This window comes from Camelus ferus, chromosome 30, assembly GCF_009834535.1.
Source record: "Camelus ferus isolate YT-003-E chromosome 30, BCGSAC_Cfer_1.0, whole genome shotgun sequence".
Classification (NCBI taxonomy): domain Eukaryota; kingdom Metazoa; phylum Chordata; class Mammalia; order Artiodactyla; family Camelidae; genus Camelus; species Camelus ferus.
This window is the reverse complement of record NC_045725.1, coordinates 6657431-6678856: the sequence shown is the minus strand read 5'-3', so window position 1 is coordinate 6678856 and position 21426 is coordinate 6657431. Positions and strand designations below refer to the sequence as shown.

At 37.6% G+C, this 21426-nt stretch overlaps 1 protein-coding gene across 7 annotated transcripts in view; it reads right to left on the bottom strand.

Moving 5' to 3' along the window:
* RTTN (rotatin) overlaps window positions 1-21426 on the bottom strand; it is a 116226-nt gene that overhangs the window by 85694 nt on the left and 9106 nt on the right. For all 7 annotated transcript variants that reach the window (XR_004316294.1, XM_032470746.1, XM_032470744.1 and 4 more), the window contains 6 exons: window positions 19525-19690; window positions 17420-17601; window positions 15007-15122; window positions 6672-6842; window positions 2081-2293; window positions 594-706 (listed from right to left, as the gene is read on the bottom strand). Coding sequence is in view for 6 of the 7 variants with exons in the window: in XM_032470746.1 (XP_032326637.1) it covers window positions 594-706; window positions 2081-2293; window positions 6672-6842; window positions 15007-15122; window positions 17420-17601; window positions 19525-19690 (961 nt within the window). In the remaining variant the exon portion in view is untranslated. The remainder of the gene's footprint in view (window positions 1-593; window positions 707-2080; window positions 2294-6671; window positions 6843-15006; window positions 15123-17419; window positions 17602-19524; window positions 19691-21426) is intronic.

Here is a 21426-nt window from a genome sequence, read left to right as displayed (position 1 = left end):
TGGTGAAAGGGTACGAAGCTTCAGTTGTGCAGGATGAATAAATTCTGGAGATCTAACATACTACATGGTGACTATGGTTAGTAACATGGTATTGTACACTTGATAATGTGTCAAGAGAGTAGATCTTCAATGTTATCATCACAAAAAAACAAAAAATGGTAACTGTGTGAGGTGACTGAATACATATAAATATACATATAAATAAATGTATATAAATATTGTGTAAGTGAATGTATATATAAAAATCTATATTAAAAAAACCCCTCAATTCAAGTTATTAATTAAAACATCAAAGATAAATAATAAACAAATGTGCCTGGATACCTGGTTGGAAAGACACCAAAAATACAAAAATCCAAGGATAATTCATGTTGATTTTAGGCATGACATTTTTAAAGTTTACTTTTGAATAAAACAGTTTACTTTTCTAATGCAGCTATAAATATACAGTTTAAAGGTCAGATACATATAATAGCAATCTAAATTTAAAAATAACAAGATTTAAGACTAGTTTCATTTTCATTGCTCTTAGTTTACACACACACACACACACAAATCTTGTAATATAATAATATTAAGAAAGAAAATATTACATCTTTGAACAAATGTAAATGATTTCCTTTATTAGGGGGAAATGCTGATGATAGGAAAAGCTACGTAAGGCTTGGTCTGCCAACTCCACTAATTCTAAGAGATTCTTCTCTCCCTAAAAAAGAAGCAGAATGGAACAGTAAATGTCAATGTCATTTATAATAAAACCTCAACAGCTAACACAGCACCTTCAAGAAATTAGATCATCCAGAGACCCTGAGATTGTTCACATTTGCTTAAGTCCACTTTTTCAACAAGTAAACTAAAAATGTCAGCCTACAAGGAAAATGTGGGGGAAATGCCTGGCTAAATGCCACGAGACCTCCTACTATTTACTTCAGAGCGGCACAGTTCTTAGACTGCTTGGTTGTAGTCCTATCCCTCTAACTGGGGCTCAAGGCAGGGTCCATGTATTTTAAGATCAACACCCTCTTCTAACATCCTGACCAGTTCTAGGAACACAGAGGATGGTCAATACGTGTGTGATTAACTGATCATGCACAATGTCACAGAAATAGTTAAACTAACAGACAATTCAAAATTCTACCATGGATGAAACAAGAAGCCAGTGGCATCAAGATGGAGCAAAGAGAAAACAAAAATAAACAATAGTGGGTAAATAAAGGAAAATTAAAAATATGAGGTTCAGATAAACTCCACTGTAGGGGAGACAAGAGGAATAAGAATTTTGCCCCTAAATTTCAAGATCATCAAGGACCCATTTTCGTATTTTCAGACAGTAAGCAACTATTGTAGTCAATGTCTATTTTTAGATTCATTAACCTTTTCATTGATAACATATTAAATAATATCCTAAAAGGAGCAAGTAATAAATACATAATTGTTGCTATAACACTGTACTAAAAGTCATCCTACTACCTTAAAATCTAGTTCATTACTTTATTTAACAAAAAGTCAGGCTCTTTGTGTGAGTAAATAAGGGTCTATAAAACACTAAGGGAAATGTGTCTATAAATAAGCACTAAAATGCCTCTTATACTTCTGTTTATGCCAGATGTCACTCTGTTCACATACAGTAAGCCACTTCAAAAAGGAACTCACTATCAAAGATATTGATAATAATTACTGTTTTTTCAAAAACCACTGGTGTCAGTGGAGGGTATAGGTCAGTGGTAGAGTGCATGCCTAGCATGCATGAAGTCCTGGGTTCAATCCCCAGTCCTTCCATTAAAAATAAATAAATAAACCTCATTACCTGCTGCCCTAAAAAATTTTTAAAAGAAATAGAAAGAAAAAAAAAAAAAAAACCCCACTGGTCTCCTGAATATATGCCATTCATTCAGGTCTTCATTTTACTTTTATATAAATCATACCCTTACTTTAATCTGATAATTGGGCCATTCAGTAATAATGTACCCCACCTCTAGGATTTCAATTGTTAAATATCCATTCATTTGAAAACTATAAGTTAAATTTTCTAAATAGCTTATCAAAAGGATTTTAAAAAGGTATTAGCAAAACTTTTTACCTCCTTTCCAACATCAGACAGGAAGTTACAGGTACATTCAATTGAATAAACAGCCTCTGCAGTTCGTTTATAGATACTGTAGTTTTCAGAATTCAGCTGTTCCAAATAGGCCACGACAGCCTCATGAATATTTGGATATTCCAAAGAAATAGGCATGTCCAAAGAAACTAGAAATAATGCTGCTGACATGGGCTCTGGTAAAAAGTGGCTTGCCTTGATAAATTAAAAAAAAAAAAATTAAACCATTTTTTATATAAACATAGCAGACCATAATCTTAATATAGTTCAACTTTTTTAGTAATTCTCTATTACAAAGTTTATGATTTTCCAAAGAAAATTCTATCCCCCAACACATCATTTATTTCACATTCTCGTTCAATGCTATTTTTCTCCACCCAAAACATCTCAAGTTCAAATTTCAACTCTTTCCCAAAGCCTGGGGTCCAGGATACCGCCTTCTTCCCCACACCAACCCTCAGAACTGCTCTCCTCCTAGGCTCACACCTCATCTATGCCTCTGCTACTGAACTGAGGGCACCAGGCCTTTTCCTCGATGAGTTTTCCACGCGTGTGCACGCAAGTCTCCAGAAAAACACAATAAACTGCTGAGGATATAGCTCAGGGCTTATCAGCTACATATTAAACTGAATAACACTAAATCAAGTACAGCTATAGACTGATTTGAAAAGAAATTAATTTTTTACTTGGTTTTGTGTTTTAGAAGAGAAAGGAGAAATTCAACATAATATTTAAAATAGTTCTGAAACATTCACAGAAGACTGACCCTAAATTAGTATAAAATCAAGGGGTTCAAATGAAATAGAGAATATTTTATAACTTTAAATCAATTGATATAAAACTTAAAAAAAACTCTTTGTTAGCTTTTTTTAATGATTCTAGCATCGTGATAGGAGTCTACCAACTGAAAAAATGAAAAGGATTGAAAATTCAATGTTCAGAGAAAATCATTTGGCAGAGCTCACCACTGTGGCTGAAATGCTGTCTTTATTAAAGTAGGTTATTATTTCATGGATAACTTATTCAAAGGATAATCATTACTGCCTGAAAATCTAAATCAGCTAAACTACGCTTTTAAATGAAATAAAGTTGCCAAGTGAAGTATCAAAAACTAAAGGGATCAAATTTTTAGGTTACTAAGCACAGACACACACACAAAACCCAGCTATTAAGAGAAATAACACATTTTGTTCCAGGACTGGATCTACATGTGTGTGAAAGACAGGAATCTGGGGTGGCTCTGAGGTTTTTTTCCTGATCGACTATCAACTGGAACGAAGGTGCCACTTACTGAGATCGGGAAGACTACAGGAAGACCACACTTGTGAGAGGGAGGAGAGAACTGCGTTTGGGACATGTTAACTTAGAAGTATGAACCGTCCAGTGAGGATGTCAAAGGATACTGGATATATATATGAGATGAGGGTTCAGGTGACATGCGATCTGGAAATATAAATTTGGGAGGTGACAGCAAATAGATGGTATTTAAAGACTGCAAATGGGATGATACTGCGTGAGGGCCGTAGCTAGTCCTGGAGTTCTAACCCTTTAAGAGGTGAGGAAGATAAAGAGGAATTAGCAAAGGAGACTTACTGAGTTGGGCAATGTGCTAAAATAGGAAATCCTAGTGGTTCTAACTCCAGAGGCACTGTTTTCTGACTTGAGGCAGAAAAATAAGAATAGCTGATGGGAAAATAAAACAAGCACTGCACAGAGCGTCTGGCACATCACACTCAAGACATACTAATTTCCTTTCTTTCCTCCTTTCACTTCATCACAAAGGAATTCTGACATTTCGCTCTGTATATCTAAATCTGAAACTCCTATCTCAGCAACTCAAAGCACCAAGGTAAGGCCATAAGTAATCCTTGCGTGGCCCAGTGGGCTGATCACAGTTCACACTGCAGACTGAAGACATTGGTTCTATATATACATAAGCATTAGTCACGTATCAGTTGGGACTAAAAGCAAAGATATTTCAGTGGAAAGCCATTACCACTATTAGATTAAAAAAAGACTCAACATCACTATCATGCATGCTGGGGAGAAAGGGTGTATGTAATATTGTTTTCTCTAAACGTTGTCACTCAGAGCAGCCATGGCATTATCCTAGGGCTTGTTAGAAATGCAGATTCTCAGGCCCCATCCAGACCTAACAGACAGACTAGGCAAGGACTGATGAACAAGATCCCTGGGTGATCTGGTTACACGTTACAACTGGGAGAAACGCTGCTCTGAATCAAACAGCTGTACCCAATTACTAGACTCTACATACCCCACTAAGAAGTCAGAGCCTTGTGATATCTGTTCCTCCTCACCCTCCGTCTGCTTGGCTAGGTGAGGAGGGTCACAGGGGTTCCTAGGCTGCTCAGGGCCCTTGCTTCTAGCACAGGTCAGTATTTCTAGCTCTTACTTCCCAGATGTTCCCCCTAAAGGAAGTTAACTCCCATTTGTTTTAACCCATTTGATTTATCCAACCAGAACATTTTTAATAAGATTATCAGTGTATCATTTTAACCTATACTCAGGTATTCTCCAAATTCATTCAAAATCAGCAATTATCAATTTTAAAAAGGTCTTCAAGTGCATTTTGTCAAAGCTTTCAAATTCAGGAAATCTCTACAGAGATTCATATTATCATTTTCCAACTTCCAAATTATGTATTTGCTAGGTGGCAACTCAAATATTTAAAAGCCACTTTCAAGGTAGAAACTTTCAGAGTCGAAATTCCACTTCAATTTTTGGTGGGCTAGCAACAGACAGAGGGCAGCATAACCTTGCATTTATATAAAAACTGAAGGAGAAATTTAACAGCAATGGAAGAGCATTTTTGTTTATTTCTAATTTTAAAATTTTTGATCAATCAAAGCAATTGTAACCACCTATAAACCAATAACTTAATTATAGTCTCTTCAATGACCCCATTAACTGTTTTAATGAAGTTCCAAACTACATATTTAAAAGAGCTATCAAAAATTACAGATATTAGGGGGAGGGTATAGCTCAAGTGGTAGAGTGCATGCTTAGCATGCACAAGGCCCTGGGTTCAATCCCCACTACCGCCTCTAAAAGCATTAATAAACCTAATTACCTCCTCCTGTCAAATAAAAACTAAAATAAAATAAAGAAATTTTTAAAATACAATAATAAATAAAATTTTTTTAATTACAGATACTGACCTGCCTTCAAAAACAAAAAAATTACTACCTTCAAAAAAAAAAAAAAAAAAGGCAGAGTTGGCTTTACGTTATTCTAATAAAATAAATTATTGATTTCTATTTTAACTGATTCCTGACCAAATAAGCAGAGATAAAAAAGTCTATAATCAAAAAAGCAATAAATAAGCTATATGATACAACTGACAAGTGACTTTTCCACAATACTACAACCTATAGATAGATTGATCACTTGTAATACTTAATAACAAGTTATTATAGCACTAATTTTCCAGTTAAATAATATTATCATGTAAAGTGAGACACATTTTAAATGCAATTTCAGTCTTATGTGACTGAAATTCTTCAGTTTATAACATTTAAGGCTTGGAAAATTATCACTCTTTAACAGAGTGTTATGTTGAAACATAACAACTAATGAATGAAAGTTAAAAATGAAAATTAACAGAAATAATGTTACTTTCCCTAAAGCAAAATACTATAGTTAAAATGTAATGTTTTCTTTTCCCAGATGACCCGATATTACATGCATTGTGTATGCATTATTAAAAAATGGAGTTGAAACCATACATTCTGCAGAATTCTAGGCAACAAAAGGGCAAATGGCTACAACAAAGGACACGAAAAAGCACAGGAAACAGTTCTTTAGCTGCAGTGATTTCTCCCATACCTTCACTTAAGCATGATGCCACCCTTTTCTTTTTGCAATAAATATACTACAAAACACTTGCATAAGTCATTTGAGATATTTTTACCACTAACATTCAAATCAGATATAACTTCCATTTAAAAATACAGTCAGTAAGATGATTTAAAACAAATATTTACACCTATTAAAATCACCTTTAACATACAGTCATATAATGGAATAGTATTTTGCAATAAAAATAAACAAAACTGCTGCGAGCAACGATGATGAATGTCAAAAAACAATATCTGGAAGGAGTACATACTTTAAATTCTATTTATACAAAGTTGAAAAACAGACAAATTCTTCCATGGTGACAGAAGTCAGACATGAGTTTAGCTCTGGGGGAGGCAGGAGAGGCAACAGACTGGAAAGGGGCCTTCAAAATGCTGGTAATGTTCTATTTCACGTTCTGGGGGTGGTCACTTTTTAAACACAGATCTATTCACTCGGCAAAAATGAACTGAACTATGTACTTTTCTAAACGTTACACCACAATTTTTAAAAGTTACCTAAAAAAAAAAAAAAACCTTTACAGAATTAGTGTTTTTTCTATCAATTGATTTGTCCAAGTGATTCAAAAATGTTAGCCATTTCTCAATTTCTACATTTCCAGTGTAATCTCTGTACAACGTGAAATGATCAGAATGATCAGAACACTGACTGTAATGCTCAGTGAACTACAAACAAGCCTCACTACCTGCCTTACCTTTTCAGCAGGGAGAAGCGTCTGCAGCAGTCGGACTGCAAACAGCGAGATGCCGACAAAGGCCATTCTGTGGTGCACCAGCACGGCCTCTGGCTGTTCCAAACTGACGCTGCTTTTATGGTAGCACATGGTGTCTCCAAGGGACCCCAGCACCACGAGCAGTTTCTCTTTCTGCAAATATGTGAATGCAAAACAGAGGAAAACAATCAATTTTAGGGGCCAGTATGCAAATGTCATGGAGAACAATATAAAATGTTACAAATGCTGTAAAACGTCTCCATAAGAATAACCAATACATACTAAGATACTTACAAAGGTAGGAAAGAATGATAAACACACCTAAATTTTTTTAAAAGCTAACAATTTTCAAGTATTTAATATGATGAATACTAGCTAATAATAAATTAAAAAATAAAACACAAAAACTAATGAACTACAAATTCCTCCTAGTTTCTAATGCTTAATGTTCCAACTTTGAAAAATGCATGTAAATTTCTCATCCAGTATTTATCGGATTTACTGTATGCTTAACACGGTGGCAGGTATATGGGGGGAAAAAATGCATCAATACAAGAGACATGATTTCTGCCCTCAAACTGATCCCAAAGTTACTAAAGAAGTGAAACAGGGAAAATCAAATAATTAAAAAACAGTGAAATATTAAATTGCATACACTCTCTCTCTTCGAGTAATAAGGTTTTTTCAGAGCAAATGTTCTGCCATCATAAATTTCTAGATAGATTACTAAATTAAAAAGAAGTTGTATCTTTTAATTTGAAAGGCATGCCTAAAATATGAAGTAAACGCTAAAATAGTAGAGCAAGTGGCACATCCTGACAACACAGACCAAAATATATCCCAGATATGCTGACGTGGGCAGCATCAGTAAGACGGTGGGACAAAAAAGCACTGGAGTTCTCACTCTTAACTTTCCATGGAAGATACATGAAAATGAAAATGAGAAGTAACCGGTAAAAACCTAATTTTTGTCAGAAATTTTTTCATTCAAGAATAAATATATGAGGAACAAAACTAAAAGGTATGGGGCCCATAAAACTTACACAAAGTAGCAAAGCCACAAGGAGATACACTTCATACCCATTAGGATGGCTAGTATCAAAAATGAGAGAAAATAAAAGTGTTGACAAGGATGTGGAGAAACTGGAACACCAGTACACTGATGGTGAGAACGTAAATGGTACCGTCACTGTGGGAACAGTACAGCAGTTCCTCAGAAAAACTAAACATGGAATTACCACTTGATCCAGCAGTGTCCCTTCTGGGCATGTGCCCAAAAGAACAGAAAGCAGGGATTTCGAACACCTATTTGTACATCAGTGCTCATAGCACATTCATCACAATAGCCAAAAGGCAGAAACGTGTCTCTCGACAGATGAATGGATAAACAGAACATAGTAGGTGGTATATATACAATGAAATATTATTCAGCCTTAAAAAGGAATAATATTCCAACACGTGATACAGCTGGATAAGCCTCGGAAACATTATGTTAAGTAAAATTAGCCAGATACAAAAAGACAAATACTGTATGATTCCTTTATATAAGGTAACTAAAATATTCAAATCCATAAAGAAAGAAGGTAAAATACTGGTTATCAGGCACTGGGGCAGGGAGGGTGGGGAGTTACTGTTCAGCAGGGATGGAGTTTCACTCTGTGATGACAAAACTAACCATTTGATCACAAAAAAAAGTCAACATATATTTAAGACTATATTCTCCGAGCCCAAGAAAATAAAACCAAAAATAAATTAAAAATTTCAAACCAAAAGTAGGGCCACCCCTACAAAATTAACACAGAAAAACTCAGCTAGCCCTTATACTACTAACCACTGGTCTAGAGAAAACAAATTAGAAACACAGTGACAGTCTTACTATACGGACAGGCAATTCCTCCACACAGCACTTCTCCATTAGATAATGCTTTTATATACCTACAAACAACATATCTCTGTTATTCAAGACGAACTTTTGACAATTACAACTTAAAATCAGTGAGCATTTAAGATCGAAGTATTGTAGCAAAGTCTATTCACTTGCAAAATTGTTTCAAATAACCTTGCTAATTCTAATGATGAACTGAAGAACTTCTCAAAATAGTATAAAAAGGAAGCACTATAAGAATCAGTCTTGCAGCCTTCACTATTTCCAACATTTCTTCCAAGCCAAAAAATAAAAGCGTTTTTGTTTCAATGTTCAAAGGAAAGAAAGAATTTTAAGGTGATACTACCTGGGCCACAGCTTTAATCTGTGGGCCAAAGGCCTTTAACCAACTGTGAAGTGGTTGAGGCAGGGAAAAAACCAAGCCAGTTTTCAGAGGATTTTCAAAGCTTTTACAAAATCACAGAAGTAAAGTATCAGAGGAGCAGAATATTCTAAATATTCCCAATGAAACAGAAGTCATAGTACAAACAGAATTTCCCCACTATCTGCACCACATAAAACAGGTTTTGGATTCTGTAAAACATCTGAAATAAGTGACTAGCAGCTCTGCCCCAGATGCTTCCAGCCTCACACTCCCCACTCCCCGTCCGCACAGCAGCCAAGCACTGTTCCACATGCAAATGTCACCAGGCCCTTCTATGTTTAAGAGCGAGCTCACCCTGCCTTCAGAATGATGGTCAAACTCCTCAGCACCACGTCAAACGCTTTCTAGGAGCAGACCCCAACCAAGCCCGCCAGCCTCTCTCCCACCACGTCCACCTCACCACGTTACGTTCCAGTGGCTTGCAGTCCTCCCAGCAGTCCTACCCTTGACCACCAGTCACACTACCCTGTCATTCTCTTCCCCTCTGCCAGATATAAAACCCGAACTCTACTTTCTTAGACAAATCGTAGTCATACTTTAAGACTCAGCTCAATCATGATCTACAAAAAGCCCTCCCTGAGATTCCCAGCTTGGGAGTGTTTTCAAAGCACCCTTTGCACATGAGAAGATGTCAACATTACCAATCAGAGAAATGCAAATCAAAACAACGAGATAATCACCTCACGCCTATCAGAAGGGCTATCAACAAAAAGACCACAAATGCAAATGTTGGCGAGGATATGGAGAAAAGGGGAACCTTGTACCCTCCTAGCAAGAACATAAGTTGATGCAGCCATGGTAGGTATATATGAAGAAAATGAAAACATCAATTTAAAAAGATCATGCATCTCAATGTTCATAGCAGCATTACTTACAACAGCCAAGAGATGGAAACAACCTAAATGTCCAACAACAAGTGAGTGTATAAAGATGATGTAGCGCATATGTGTACACACACACACACTGGAGTATTACTCAGCCATAAATAATGTGACAACATGGATGGACTTAGAGGGTATTATGCTAAGTAAAATAAGTCAGACAGAGAAGACAAATACTGTATGATTTTACTTATATTTGGAATCAAAAAAACAAAACAAATGAACAAACTTAACAAAACAGAAACAGGCTCATAGATACAAAGGAAAAAACAGGTGGTTGCCAGTGGGGAAGAAGGTAGGGGAATGAGTGAAATAGGTGAGACGTGGGGATGAAATGTACAGCTTAGGGAACATAGCCAATTTTTCTTTTAAAGTATCTATCTCCCACAAAAGTAAAGAGAATTGCTGCTTATTCATCTTGTTCCCCCAGTGTCCAGCATATAAGGGAATCAAAGAATGTCTGGTGAACTAAAATTACTGTCTCTAGACTGGTGGGCAGCAGTAGAGAAACCATATGATAATTAGATATCCCACTCATCCAATTATAAATTCACCATCTGGCTCAATTACCCTTCCTGAGCCCTTACTGGATACCAAGCCCTTCTCTCTAGAATCTTTCACAATCCTCTCAACCTCACTCAAACTTCAACCAGCAATTCTTCCAACATGTCTGGAAATCTAAGTTACCAGCTCACAGCAGGTCTGATGGGAATTTAGAAGTAATGAGTCCTAAAGAAGGAGAAGACTCCTTTTCATGACACTGAATGAGACAGCAGTGGCAGAGAGAAGGAAGGCCAAAAGTGAACAGAAGACAGCCCCAGGAGTCTGGCGTTATCTGGCATGAGGAGAAGACCCTTACTCTGTGGACCTGAATTACCATGTGAGTAAGGAAAACATAGACAATTTCATACGTAGACAAAGAAGGGATGGCATACTTCAGGTCAACCTATTATTAAGTACTTATCAATGAATTTTTCATTTTAACAAAATATAATAATTTCAGTGAAAATACTTTCTCTTTTATTTACTTGAGTGAAATAAAAATAATCAATTTGGGGAGAAAAAATTTCTTTGACTATGCTTACACAAACTGAGTTATGGAATTCAGATATGAATGCTGTTAGCACTATTTGGAAAGATCTAGAGAACTGATTATATGCCCTCAGGTGTTTAATTACTGATTTGGTAAACATTTATTATTCTGTTTCTTTAATGATACAACAAAAACACTGCTTCTGCTTTCTTTTTAAACTTGGCAAATATAGGGACATTAAGAAATTTTACTTAATTGTCTGTTTCTATTAATATATAGCCAGAGGAATGAGCTTTTCCTAGGAAGCATTTATTCTTTCAAATAAGTAAGTCAAATATAATTTCAAGCAGTACTGTTTCATTTAACATTTCTAACATACCAATCAGCACTTAACAGATTTAACCTTTAAAGTAAAAATAATTCATTGAATCATAAAAGATCAGCAGCCAAAAGTTAAAAGTGAATGACTAACTTTTACAGATAAATGTTCTAGCCAAGAAAATTTAAGCTAATTTAAGAAGCAACTGATAAAACATTCTTCACACTTCTAAGGAAAAACTCACTTGTTGAAAACCTTCTATGTGTTAAAATTTTCTAAAAGTACTACAAAATAGTGTGAGAACCTTAAAGACTAACAAAAAACTAAGATTAAGAACTATTACCCCTATTTTGTAAATAAAGAAATTGAAGGACTCAAAACAATACATTGGTATCTATTGTAAAAGATTTGTTTCTCTTTTCAAGAGGTTTGTGATTTTTTTTTTAATTGGGAGAGTTTTTCACACATGGGTATTGGTATTAAGTAAACACCAGGATTGTATTTATTTTTTCTGTTCTAACCTCTATACACATGGATTTCAGGCAGCCTTTAACAAAGTTTAATAAAACAAAGATCTAGGTCAAAATAACATTCAAAGGAAAAAACTGGTAACTATGAGAGTCAATGTATGTTTTTCAACTAATAAATTTTACTTCCAATTCCCTGACAAGGCAAGGAAAAAAAGGAAAAAAGAGGCATAAGTTACCAATTTACATTAACAAAAAAAAATATTAACACTAGTTCATCAAGGAAAGCAAACTCATCAGATGATCATTTCAAAATAAAAGATATAAAATGACAAATGACTTACTTACTTATACTGAAATGTAAAAAAGGGTATGTTTCCAATTACACGGAGACATACTCTTGTCGGTTCACAGATCTCTTACATATTATGTTGTAATGTAACATTCCTGAGGCTCCTGCTCACGTGTTGACTACTTGTGCAAAATATTACTTATCAAAACACTTCAAAAAGAAAAATACATAATGCCATACTTTCCAAAATTATCTTCCCGACTGAAATACAAATAGCAAAGAACAAGGCATCCAGCAATGAAATGAACTACATCTGAATGCAACAACATGGCTGTATCTCAAAGTAATCACACTGAAAGAAATGAGACAAAAAAGCACACAAACGATGAGTATGTATAAAATTCTAGAAAAGGCAAACGAATCTGTGTCATGGGTCTATCCATATGTCCACATGTATCGAAAAAACTTTAAAAAAGCGTGTGTAGTTTATTACATGTCAACTGAACTTCAATAAAACTGTTAAATACCCACATATATATTCACACACACATACAGATGAATAAACAGTAAGAAATGTACAAAATCTATATGAGGAAAATACTTCTTAAATTCAAAAATGTAGACTTCAAAAATTAGGAAGATACAGCATGTTTTTCCCAAGGTGTGGAGAGAATTTTTTCTAACTATGATTCAAAATCCAGAACCAGTTTTTAAAAAAGAAAGAGACCGAAAAATCCAGCTACATAAAAATAAATAAATCAATACAAGCTTTTGCATGGTCAAAGCATCATTAGAGCCAATAAACAGAAAAACAACCTAACTGTGGAAAGAGTTACAATATTTCAGAAAGCCAATGTCCTTAATACATAAAGAGATCTTAAAAACAAGAAAAAGGAACAAAAGGCCAATGACCACAGAAAAAAATGGATAAAAGCATGGACAGGTTACAGTAAAAGAAATGAAAATTGCCCTTAAAGCTACAGAAAGATACTCAACTTTACTTACAGAGAAGTGAGAATTAACACTATATTGACAAACCGTATCTTGCTTATCAGAGTGGCAAAAATCTGAGGTTTGACTATAAACCCAGCTGGTGAGTCTGTCAGAGAAAACCTATTCTATTAAACTGCTGGTGAGTGAATGAAATGGTATAGCTACATGAGAGAAGGTGACAATATCTACAATTAAAAATATATTTACTTTTTAATACAGCAAATCCCACTTAAAGAAGCTTATCCTAGACACACTTATACAATTATGAAACGAAATGCACATTATTCACTTCACATAATTTTTGTTAGCAATTATGTCCATCAGTAGGCAACTGAGAGAATAAGAAAACAATGAAGCACGTGCAGCCTAGAAACAAGAATGAAGATCTTCACACATGAACACGGAAGAATCTCCATGCCCACATTTACAACCATCCATCCACACAGAACGCATTTTCTTCCAGTTTTATTGAGTCATAATTGACATACAACTCTGTAAGTTTAAGGATCACAGCATAATGATTTGACTTACATACATCATGAAATGATTATCCCATTAAGTTTAGTGAACATCCATCATCCCATATAGAAACAAAATTAGAGAAGTAGAAAAAAAATTTTTTCTGTGTGATGAGAACTCTTAGGATTTACTCTCTTGGTAGCCCTTCATATACAACACACAGCAGTGTTAATTAAATTTATCATACTCTACATTACATCCCTACTACTTATTTGTCTTACAAGTGGAAGTTTGTACCTTTTGACTACCTTCACTCAATTTCCCCTCTCCCGACTCCCCACCTCTGGTAAGCACAAACCTGATCTTTTTTTTCCTATGAGTTTGTTTGTTTGTTTTTGAAGTATAACTAACTGACAACACTATGTTAGTCTCTGTTACATAACATAGTGATTCAGTATTTCTGTCCATAATGATCACCATCGTAAGTCTAGGTACCATACAGGATGAATCTTAAGTTGTAAAAATGAGGTGTGAAACTGCACATGATACACCATTTTTGTAAGATGTGCAAGGGGGAATAAGAGTCTACATGCTAATTCACTTACATTTGCAAAAACTAAAATAAAAATGGAAAAAATAAACCAGAAAACAGGATGGCAGAGAGACAACTCTGAGTTACATTTTTATGAAGAAAAAACAATTCCCAAAAATGAAAACAGGAAGGGAGTGGGAGAGGATAAACTGGGAGTTCGAGATTCGCAGATACTAACTACTATATATAAACTAAACAAGTTTCTACTATACAGCACAGGGAACTATATTCAATATCTTATAGCAACCTATCATGAAAGAGTATGAAAATGAGTATCTGTAGGTATATGTATGACTGAAACTTTGATGCTGTACACCAGAAACTGACACGCTGTACACTGACTATACTTAGTTAAAAAAAAAAGAAAACAAATTAAAACAAATCTAATCATATACTGAATTGGGAACAGAGGAAAGAATTATTTCATGTGACTTTGAGGCACAGAATCCTGGCTGTATATTCTTAGTGCGATTTAGTCTAAGTCAAGAAGAGTGGCCAGGAAACCCTGAACATTATTAGCTACCAACCACAGTGACACTGATGGTGCTGTTCTGAAATTACCTGACGTAACTGAAGGTTAAAGCTAACGAACAATTACGTTGATGCTGCTGAGACTTTATGAGAACGACAAAGTAAAACAAGAAATACAACGTTAAACTCGGAGGAAACAGCAATCTGAATTCATACATTTTTTTCAATACAGATTCCCTAGTTCTATTACAGAAAGGAAATAATGGTACCACAGTAACTGCAAGCAGCCCCAATGGCCTGCTTTGGGTCTTGATATACATTCCCCCACTAAAAGGAACCAGAATCCCCAGACTAGGCAGAACATAAGCCCGAGATCTACTGTGTCTAAGAGAAAGAAAGCTTTCAAAGACTAATGGGACAATGAAACCGGCTTAAGAGGACCAAAATAAAATAAAACACTAACATTATTACCCAGAGCCCAAGGAAAATACTGGTTCTCACCACATCTATAGCAAAAAGGCTGCTGTCATCCCAGACGTCTGCTGAAATCGCTTCGCCGGTCAGCACCAGGTCCTCAGCAAGCAGCTCCAGAACCCGTATCACCACCTCCCTACTACCTAGGAATGCAAATGGGAGAGAGAGGAGGAAAAAACGTTAACCTCCAAATAAAGCGGAATATCATACGGCTCGATCTGCCATGCCCCCAAATTCTTATATCTCTTTTTATTTTTTTGATGTTTTTAGAATTGTTGAAAGAGATGAACAGGGGAGTCACGATCTATAATCACCATTACAGACTTCTGTTTGATCATAAAACTATTAACCTACAAAAAGTCAAATGTGCTCGTAAGTGGGAAAGATACTCGGGAAGAGAATAACAGTAATTTAGAAGCACTGTGAGACAGACTGAAACAACTTCACATTCAGAGCCCATTTGTGTTACACGCAACATGGGACAGAGCGCGGGCGGGCTGAGAAGTCGCACTCTGATCATTCCCTCCTTAGGCCCAGAAGGCTTACAGCAGGACTAGAAGTTCCCCGCACAGGAGCTGCCTGGGGAGGAAGCTGAGCCGGGACTGGAGGGACAAACGTCCATGCTGGTGTTTGTTAAAGAATCGTCAAGAATTCCTTCTGAAACAGGTTCTCCAGCCTATACTCACCTTAAACTCTTAAAAAACATTCCAGAAGAAACTGTGCTGCCAGAGTCACACCCACCTGAGCAATACCCTTTCCCCACAGAGACAGAAAAGCGCAGGAATCCCACCACCCGTCTAAGTGAGCGGAATATTCCATCAAGGCCTTTCTGTCCCACATGCCAAAGGTCAACTTCTAATGAATAAAAACAAAACAAACTACCAGATCATGAGGGTCTAGATTAATTGTTTCATTAGAGCAGCTGGAGCAAAGGCTCTTAGAAATCTCTTATGATATTGAACAATTACAAATTATGCAATAATTTACCACAAAAGGGCAGGAGAACATTTAAAATTTTTTATGTACTAAGATACAGCTTTATAATTATCAATGTGACTTTTTCTAGCAAATTAAGGAAAGGTTAAATGCAAAATCATTAAATCGAAAACCATTCTCCTCAGTGTGCCACGCAGACAAACACATACACTTGCTGCCTAAGTTCAGATCTTCCTTCACTTCGCGTCACTAGCACGTGAATGAATATGCACTCCTAACTCCCAGAAGCAGTTACTCAGTCAGCGAGAAGGTAACGTGTACCGTTTTCCTCAGGGTGAGAAAACGGCTGATGTTCCCACACCTCCCCCCACCGCCTGCTTTCTTCCCACCACTTCCAGGCGGGGCAAAAAGGAGCCACAGGACTGGTAGCACCATTCGCACGGGATGTATTTTTCACTCAGCCAGCATAAACCAAAAACAGCAAAGCTTGTTCATCTTGTATTTACATCTTGACAAGTTTATCAATTACTTAAAATGTATATATTTAGAGAATAAAAGATCATTATTTATTCCAAATCTTTACCTTGCAAAATGCAAAGCGCATGGACTTCGGCCTCAGAACTGTGGCTCAAGTCTCTGTTCTCAGCTCTTTGATTTTGGCTAAGTTTCTAAACCCCTCTACGTCTCAGCCTCCTCACTGCACAGCGGGGAGAAAGGCGGTACCTTCCACTAACGGACGGGGAAAACGGGCTGGTGTGAGCGGGGCACGAAATACTGCGCACGAAACCAGGTCGCTGCGGCAGCCGAGCACGGCGGGGCTCAACGCCAGGTAAGCGACGTGTGACCGCTGGACGGCGCCGGACCTCAGCTGTGCTGCTGTCACTGCTCGCTCTCAACTAAAGTCACAATCGCCGCCCAGCGCACACTGCAGCACATCTTTGCAGTTACCCAGCGCATTCGAGGGAAAATGTAACTCCAAACTGGGTTTTTTGAGTCATTTAATTTCATTTTTTAAGGAAAAGAAATTACTGTAAAGGTAAGAATCCAGTTTGGGGTCTGTTTTGGTTTTTAACGTGTTTCATAGCTCAAGTAAAAAGTGGGAACAGTGAAGAACTGAAAGCAACTCAAAAATGTCTAAAAAGCAAAAGCCAAAGATTTTTTCTAACGGTCTATTCATGCCGGTCCCGCCTCTCTGACTCCAGCTGCACTGTTTTTTTCAGCGCTTACCTTTAAAACGGCCACACAGAAGAGGAAACCTGTACAATAAAGGGCCAGAAACGGAAGGGGATACTCTACCTGAACGGCGCTCCACGACAGCACGTGTCACTCAGAGACAATAAAGACCTTCCTAAGTCCTTATGGGTTTGTATCCCAAAAGATGAGAAAATACAGATTTTAAAGGTCCTAACACAGAAAGTGAAACGCAGAAAACTGAGAGTCTTAGAAAACAGACAAAACAAATACACATTATATAAAAAGAACCCCAACTTCAAGAACCACCAACCTGTCCTCAAGAGCGGAACGGCCGACTCCAGAATGCAGACGCAGAGCTGGGGCAGACTGAGCTGCCGGAACCACAGCTCGAGCGCGTCGGCGGCCTCCAGCTCCGGCAGGTCCAGGTGCGCCACGTCCAGCGCGGAGTGGACAGACAGCCTGGAGTTGACGTGGGCGTGGCCGCTGCTTCCGCTGTAAATCAAACAAGCGATGATAATCCTTGAATATGGCAACAGCTCACAGACGGATTTACTGCCTCTCTGCTGCCCAGCATGTTAGAAGCCTCACGTTGGACACAACTGTATGGCTCCACAAAACAATTTTGGCCAGGTTTTAGCAACCTTGATGCATTTATGGTATTTCATCCCATAAAGATGGCTCAAAATTGTAAATGAAACCAGAAATGCATTTATATTTTGCTTTCAAATTGATGTGTCTCTAAATGTGTCAAAATTCTTATAGCAACAGTCAATATTAGCACTGATAACCCATTCATTTCTAAAGGAAAGCAGGCAAATTCATAGCAAAGTTCTTCTGTAACTTATAAAGGCGAAACAAAATGGTTCATATGGTTTCCTAGATTTTCTGTGATTTTCACCAAATGTTCTATGTGAGCCAATGTTAGCAACTGAAGAGTGCTAGAAAAATGCCAGGAAAACATGAGAAGTGGATTACTCTATTTAGTACATTCAACATCACATGATTTTGAAAATGCACCCAAAAACAGAACATCCCATCTTTTTGGCTTTCTTTAAAAAAATTCTCCCTGTGGGGTGGGTACCACAGAAAGGCCTGAACTTCACACTACAAAGCACCTCAGAAGGTTGACTTCTGATGCTATTTGCAATTGAAGATGAACCACAGAGACGCACTAATGCTACTGAACATGTAAAACTCCCAAATTTTAAGACATGTTTTGTCATTTCTTCAATCTCAATATACCAAGCATCCCAAAATATGGAAATGAGCTGGGCTTCTCTCAAACTCTGAAAGGGCCCCGGAGGACGTTCCCTCAGGAAGGAAGACACACGAGTGTGCAGCCCACGAGACGCAGCGCAGAGAACGAGGGAGAAAGGCTGTGCAGGAGGACAGCGAAAACCACACATGATCCACACCCGCCAGCTGCCCTCTACGGACGAGGCACCAAGGCTCTCAGACCATCCTGTCCAAACACCTGTCCTGCTCTTTACCATCTGTACAGGCTGGGGTTAGGCTCACAGCCTCGGCAAACCTCAGGCTCTTCTGTAAAATGATGATAATAGCAGCACCAGCTATTACAGGAGTGTTATCAAGACCAGGGAGACGCGGCTCATGAAGCACGTGGCGTAACACCCAGCACACAGCCGGCGAGCGCCAGTGCAAGCCCGCAGCAGCAGCAGGAGCATGCCAGCAACAAGGGCTTGTCTTACTGAGCGCTTAGCAGAACGACACTGAACACTAAAGAAAAGACTAACGGGTTTTTAAGATGCTTGTAGCATAAGAATGAGGTAACGTACAAACACCATGCGAATCCCTTCAAGAAAACTTGATATATAAAAATCTTTCTTTATACAAGTAAATAAGTAAAATATCATAAACTGTGCACCTTGAAGGGGACTGTTTTCTAGGTTCTCCAGTCATTCCCGCTAATAGTAAACACTGATGCGTTTAAATTATGATTAAACTTACAAAAATGGGTTTAAAATACCAAAATGCATCCAGCATTTAAAACTGTGCTTTTAAACCAGATCACATTTCATTTGTGGCTGGTAAAAATGACTGAATGGGTCAGAATCACTATTCTTTTTTTAATGAAACAGAAATGAACAAAAAATATAGTTCACTGTGTAACATATAGAATTAGAGTACTACCTTGTGAACATTCTGTTCCAGTGGACACACACAGACAGATGCACACACACGCACACACAGAGGATACGTCTGTGTACTGAGTACTCAGTTGCAATGTAGTATTTACTTCTTACTGGGGTCATGGTCAAAAAAGTATGAGGGTCACTGGTTTAACACGAGGCCGGTATCTGTGCTAATGTTTTAAAAGACGAGACAAGAGAGAAAAATGATCTCCCTCTAAAATTAAAACACACACACAAGGTAGCCTGGCTTTTCTACAGTCACCTAGAGGACACTGCGTCCCAGTCCTGGCCGTCTCCTCTGGGCCGCTGGCCTGTGCGTCCAACCACGGAAGGCCGAGGGCTGCTGCCTCCAGGAGAAGGATTCTGGGAGTGATGAGGAACTCTTGCTTCTTGACAGTAAGACAAAGAAGAATTTTGGGAAACTGTATCTGGGGAAGAAAAAGAATAAAATTATTCCTCAGGAGAGGCAGATTACTAATTATGTCGTATTTGTCATACTTCAAAACAAAAAAATTAACAAAATTAAGATAGAAGAAATGTTTCTGTGGGGTAAAAATAAAAGTAAAGGTCAATCTTTCTACAGCTACTCCCTTAGCACATTTAGGTTTATATCTAACTGATCTAATTATTTGGAATCTTCTAGCCAACGCTGCTCACTTACAACATTAGCGACCAAATCATGCACTCTCTTGCTTAAAATCCTCCGAGAAACTCTACCTCAAACCATGGGCAAAAATTAACTCAAAATGGATCAATAACCTAAACATGAGTTAAAACCATAAAGCTCTTAGCAGAAAACACAGGGATGAATCTTCATGACCTTGGATGTGGCACTGAATTCTTAGACATGATGACGAAAAACACGGGCAACCAAGGAAAACATAGATAAACTGGGCTACATCAAAATTTAAAACTTCCATGTATCAAAGGACATTATCAAGAAAATGACAACCTACAGAATGGGAGAAAATATTTGCAAATCAAGTATAGACACTTCCCCAAAGAAGACACACAAACTGGCCAATAAGCATATGAAAAATCACCAGAGAATCACTAGCCATTAATCAGCAGTCACTAGGGAAATGCAAATCAAAACCACAATGAGATACCACCTCACACCTACTAGGATAAATATGATTTAAAAAAAGAAAAAAAGTGTTGGAGACAACATGGAGAAACTGGAAGCCTCATACACTGCTGGTGGGAATGTAAAATGGTACAGTCACTGCGCAAAATATTTTGGCAGCTCCTCAGAAGGCTAAACATAGAGTTACCATATGGCCCAGCAGTTCCACTCTGGGGTATATACACAAAAGAACTGAAAACCGGGGAGAAAATGGAACAGATATGCCAATGTTCACAAAAGCATTAATCATGACAGCCAAAAGGTGGGAACACCCCCCATGACCATCCACAGATGAATGAATAAGCAAAATGTGGGGTACACATACAAGGGAATATTACTCAGCCATAAAAAGGAATGAAGGTCTGACACCTGCTACCATGTGGATGAACCTTGAAAACATTATGCTAAGTGAAATAAGCCAGACAAATACTGTACAATTCCACTTACATGAGCCATCTAGACAGAAAATAGATTAGAGATCACCAGGGCAGAGGGAAGGGGAAATGGTGAGAACTGATTAATGGTCACAGAGTTTCCATTCAGGATGGTGAAAAGGGTTTGGAAACAGATAATGGTGATGATTGCACAACAGCATGAATATAATCAATGCCACCAAACTGCATGTTTAAAAAAGATTTATAACGGCATATTTTATGTTATATATATCTTTACTGTAATTTTTTTAAAGAATGAGGTAAAGTAAAGGCATTTTGCAGAGGGAAGAACAGTAACAACTCTCCAAGAGCTTTCCACTGCATCCTCAAAGAAAATAAAAAACCTCACCAAGATCTCCAAGTGTCAGTACCTGCTGGGCCCAGGCCACCTCTCTGAGCTCACCTCATTCTGCTCTCTGCACCCCCACTGTGTTGACCACACTCCACTCTCACCAGCCTGATTTCTGCTCTTCAAGCATATCACCCCCATGCCCGAGGCCTCTCACCTTCCTGGACCACTCCTGCTGCAGCTCTTCAAGTAGATGGTTCCTTCCTCCTCTCGGAGGCCTTCCCTGACCATGCCCTCCAAGCAGCCACGTGCTGG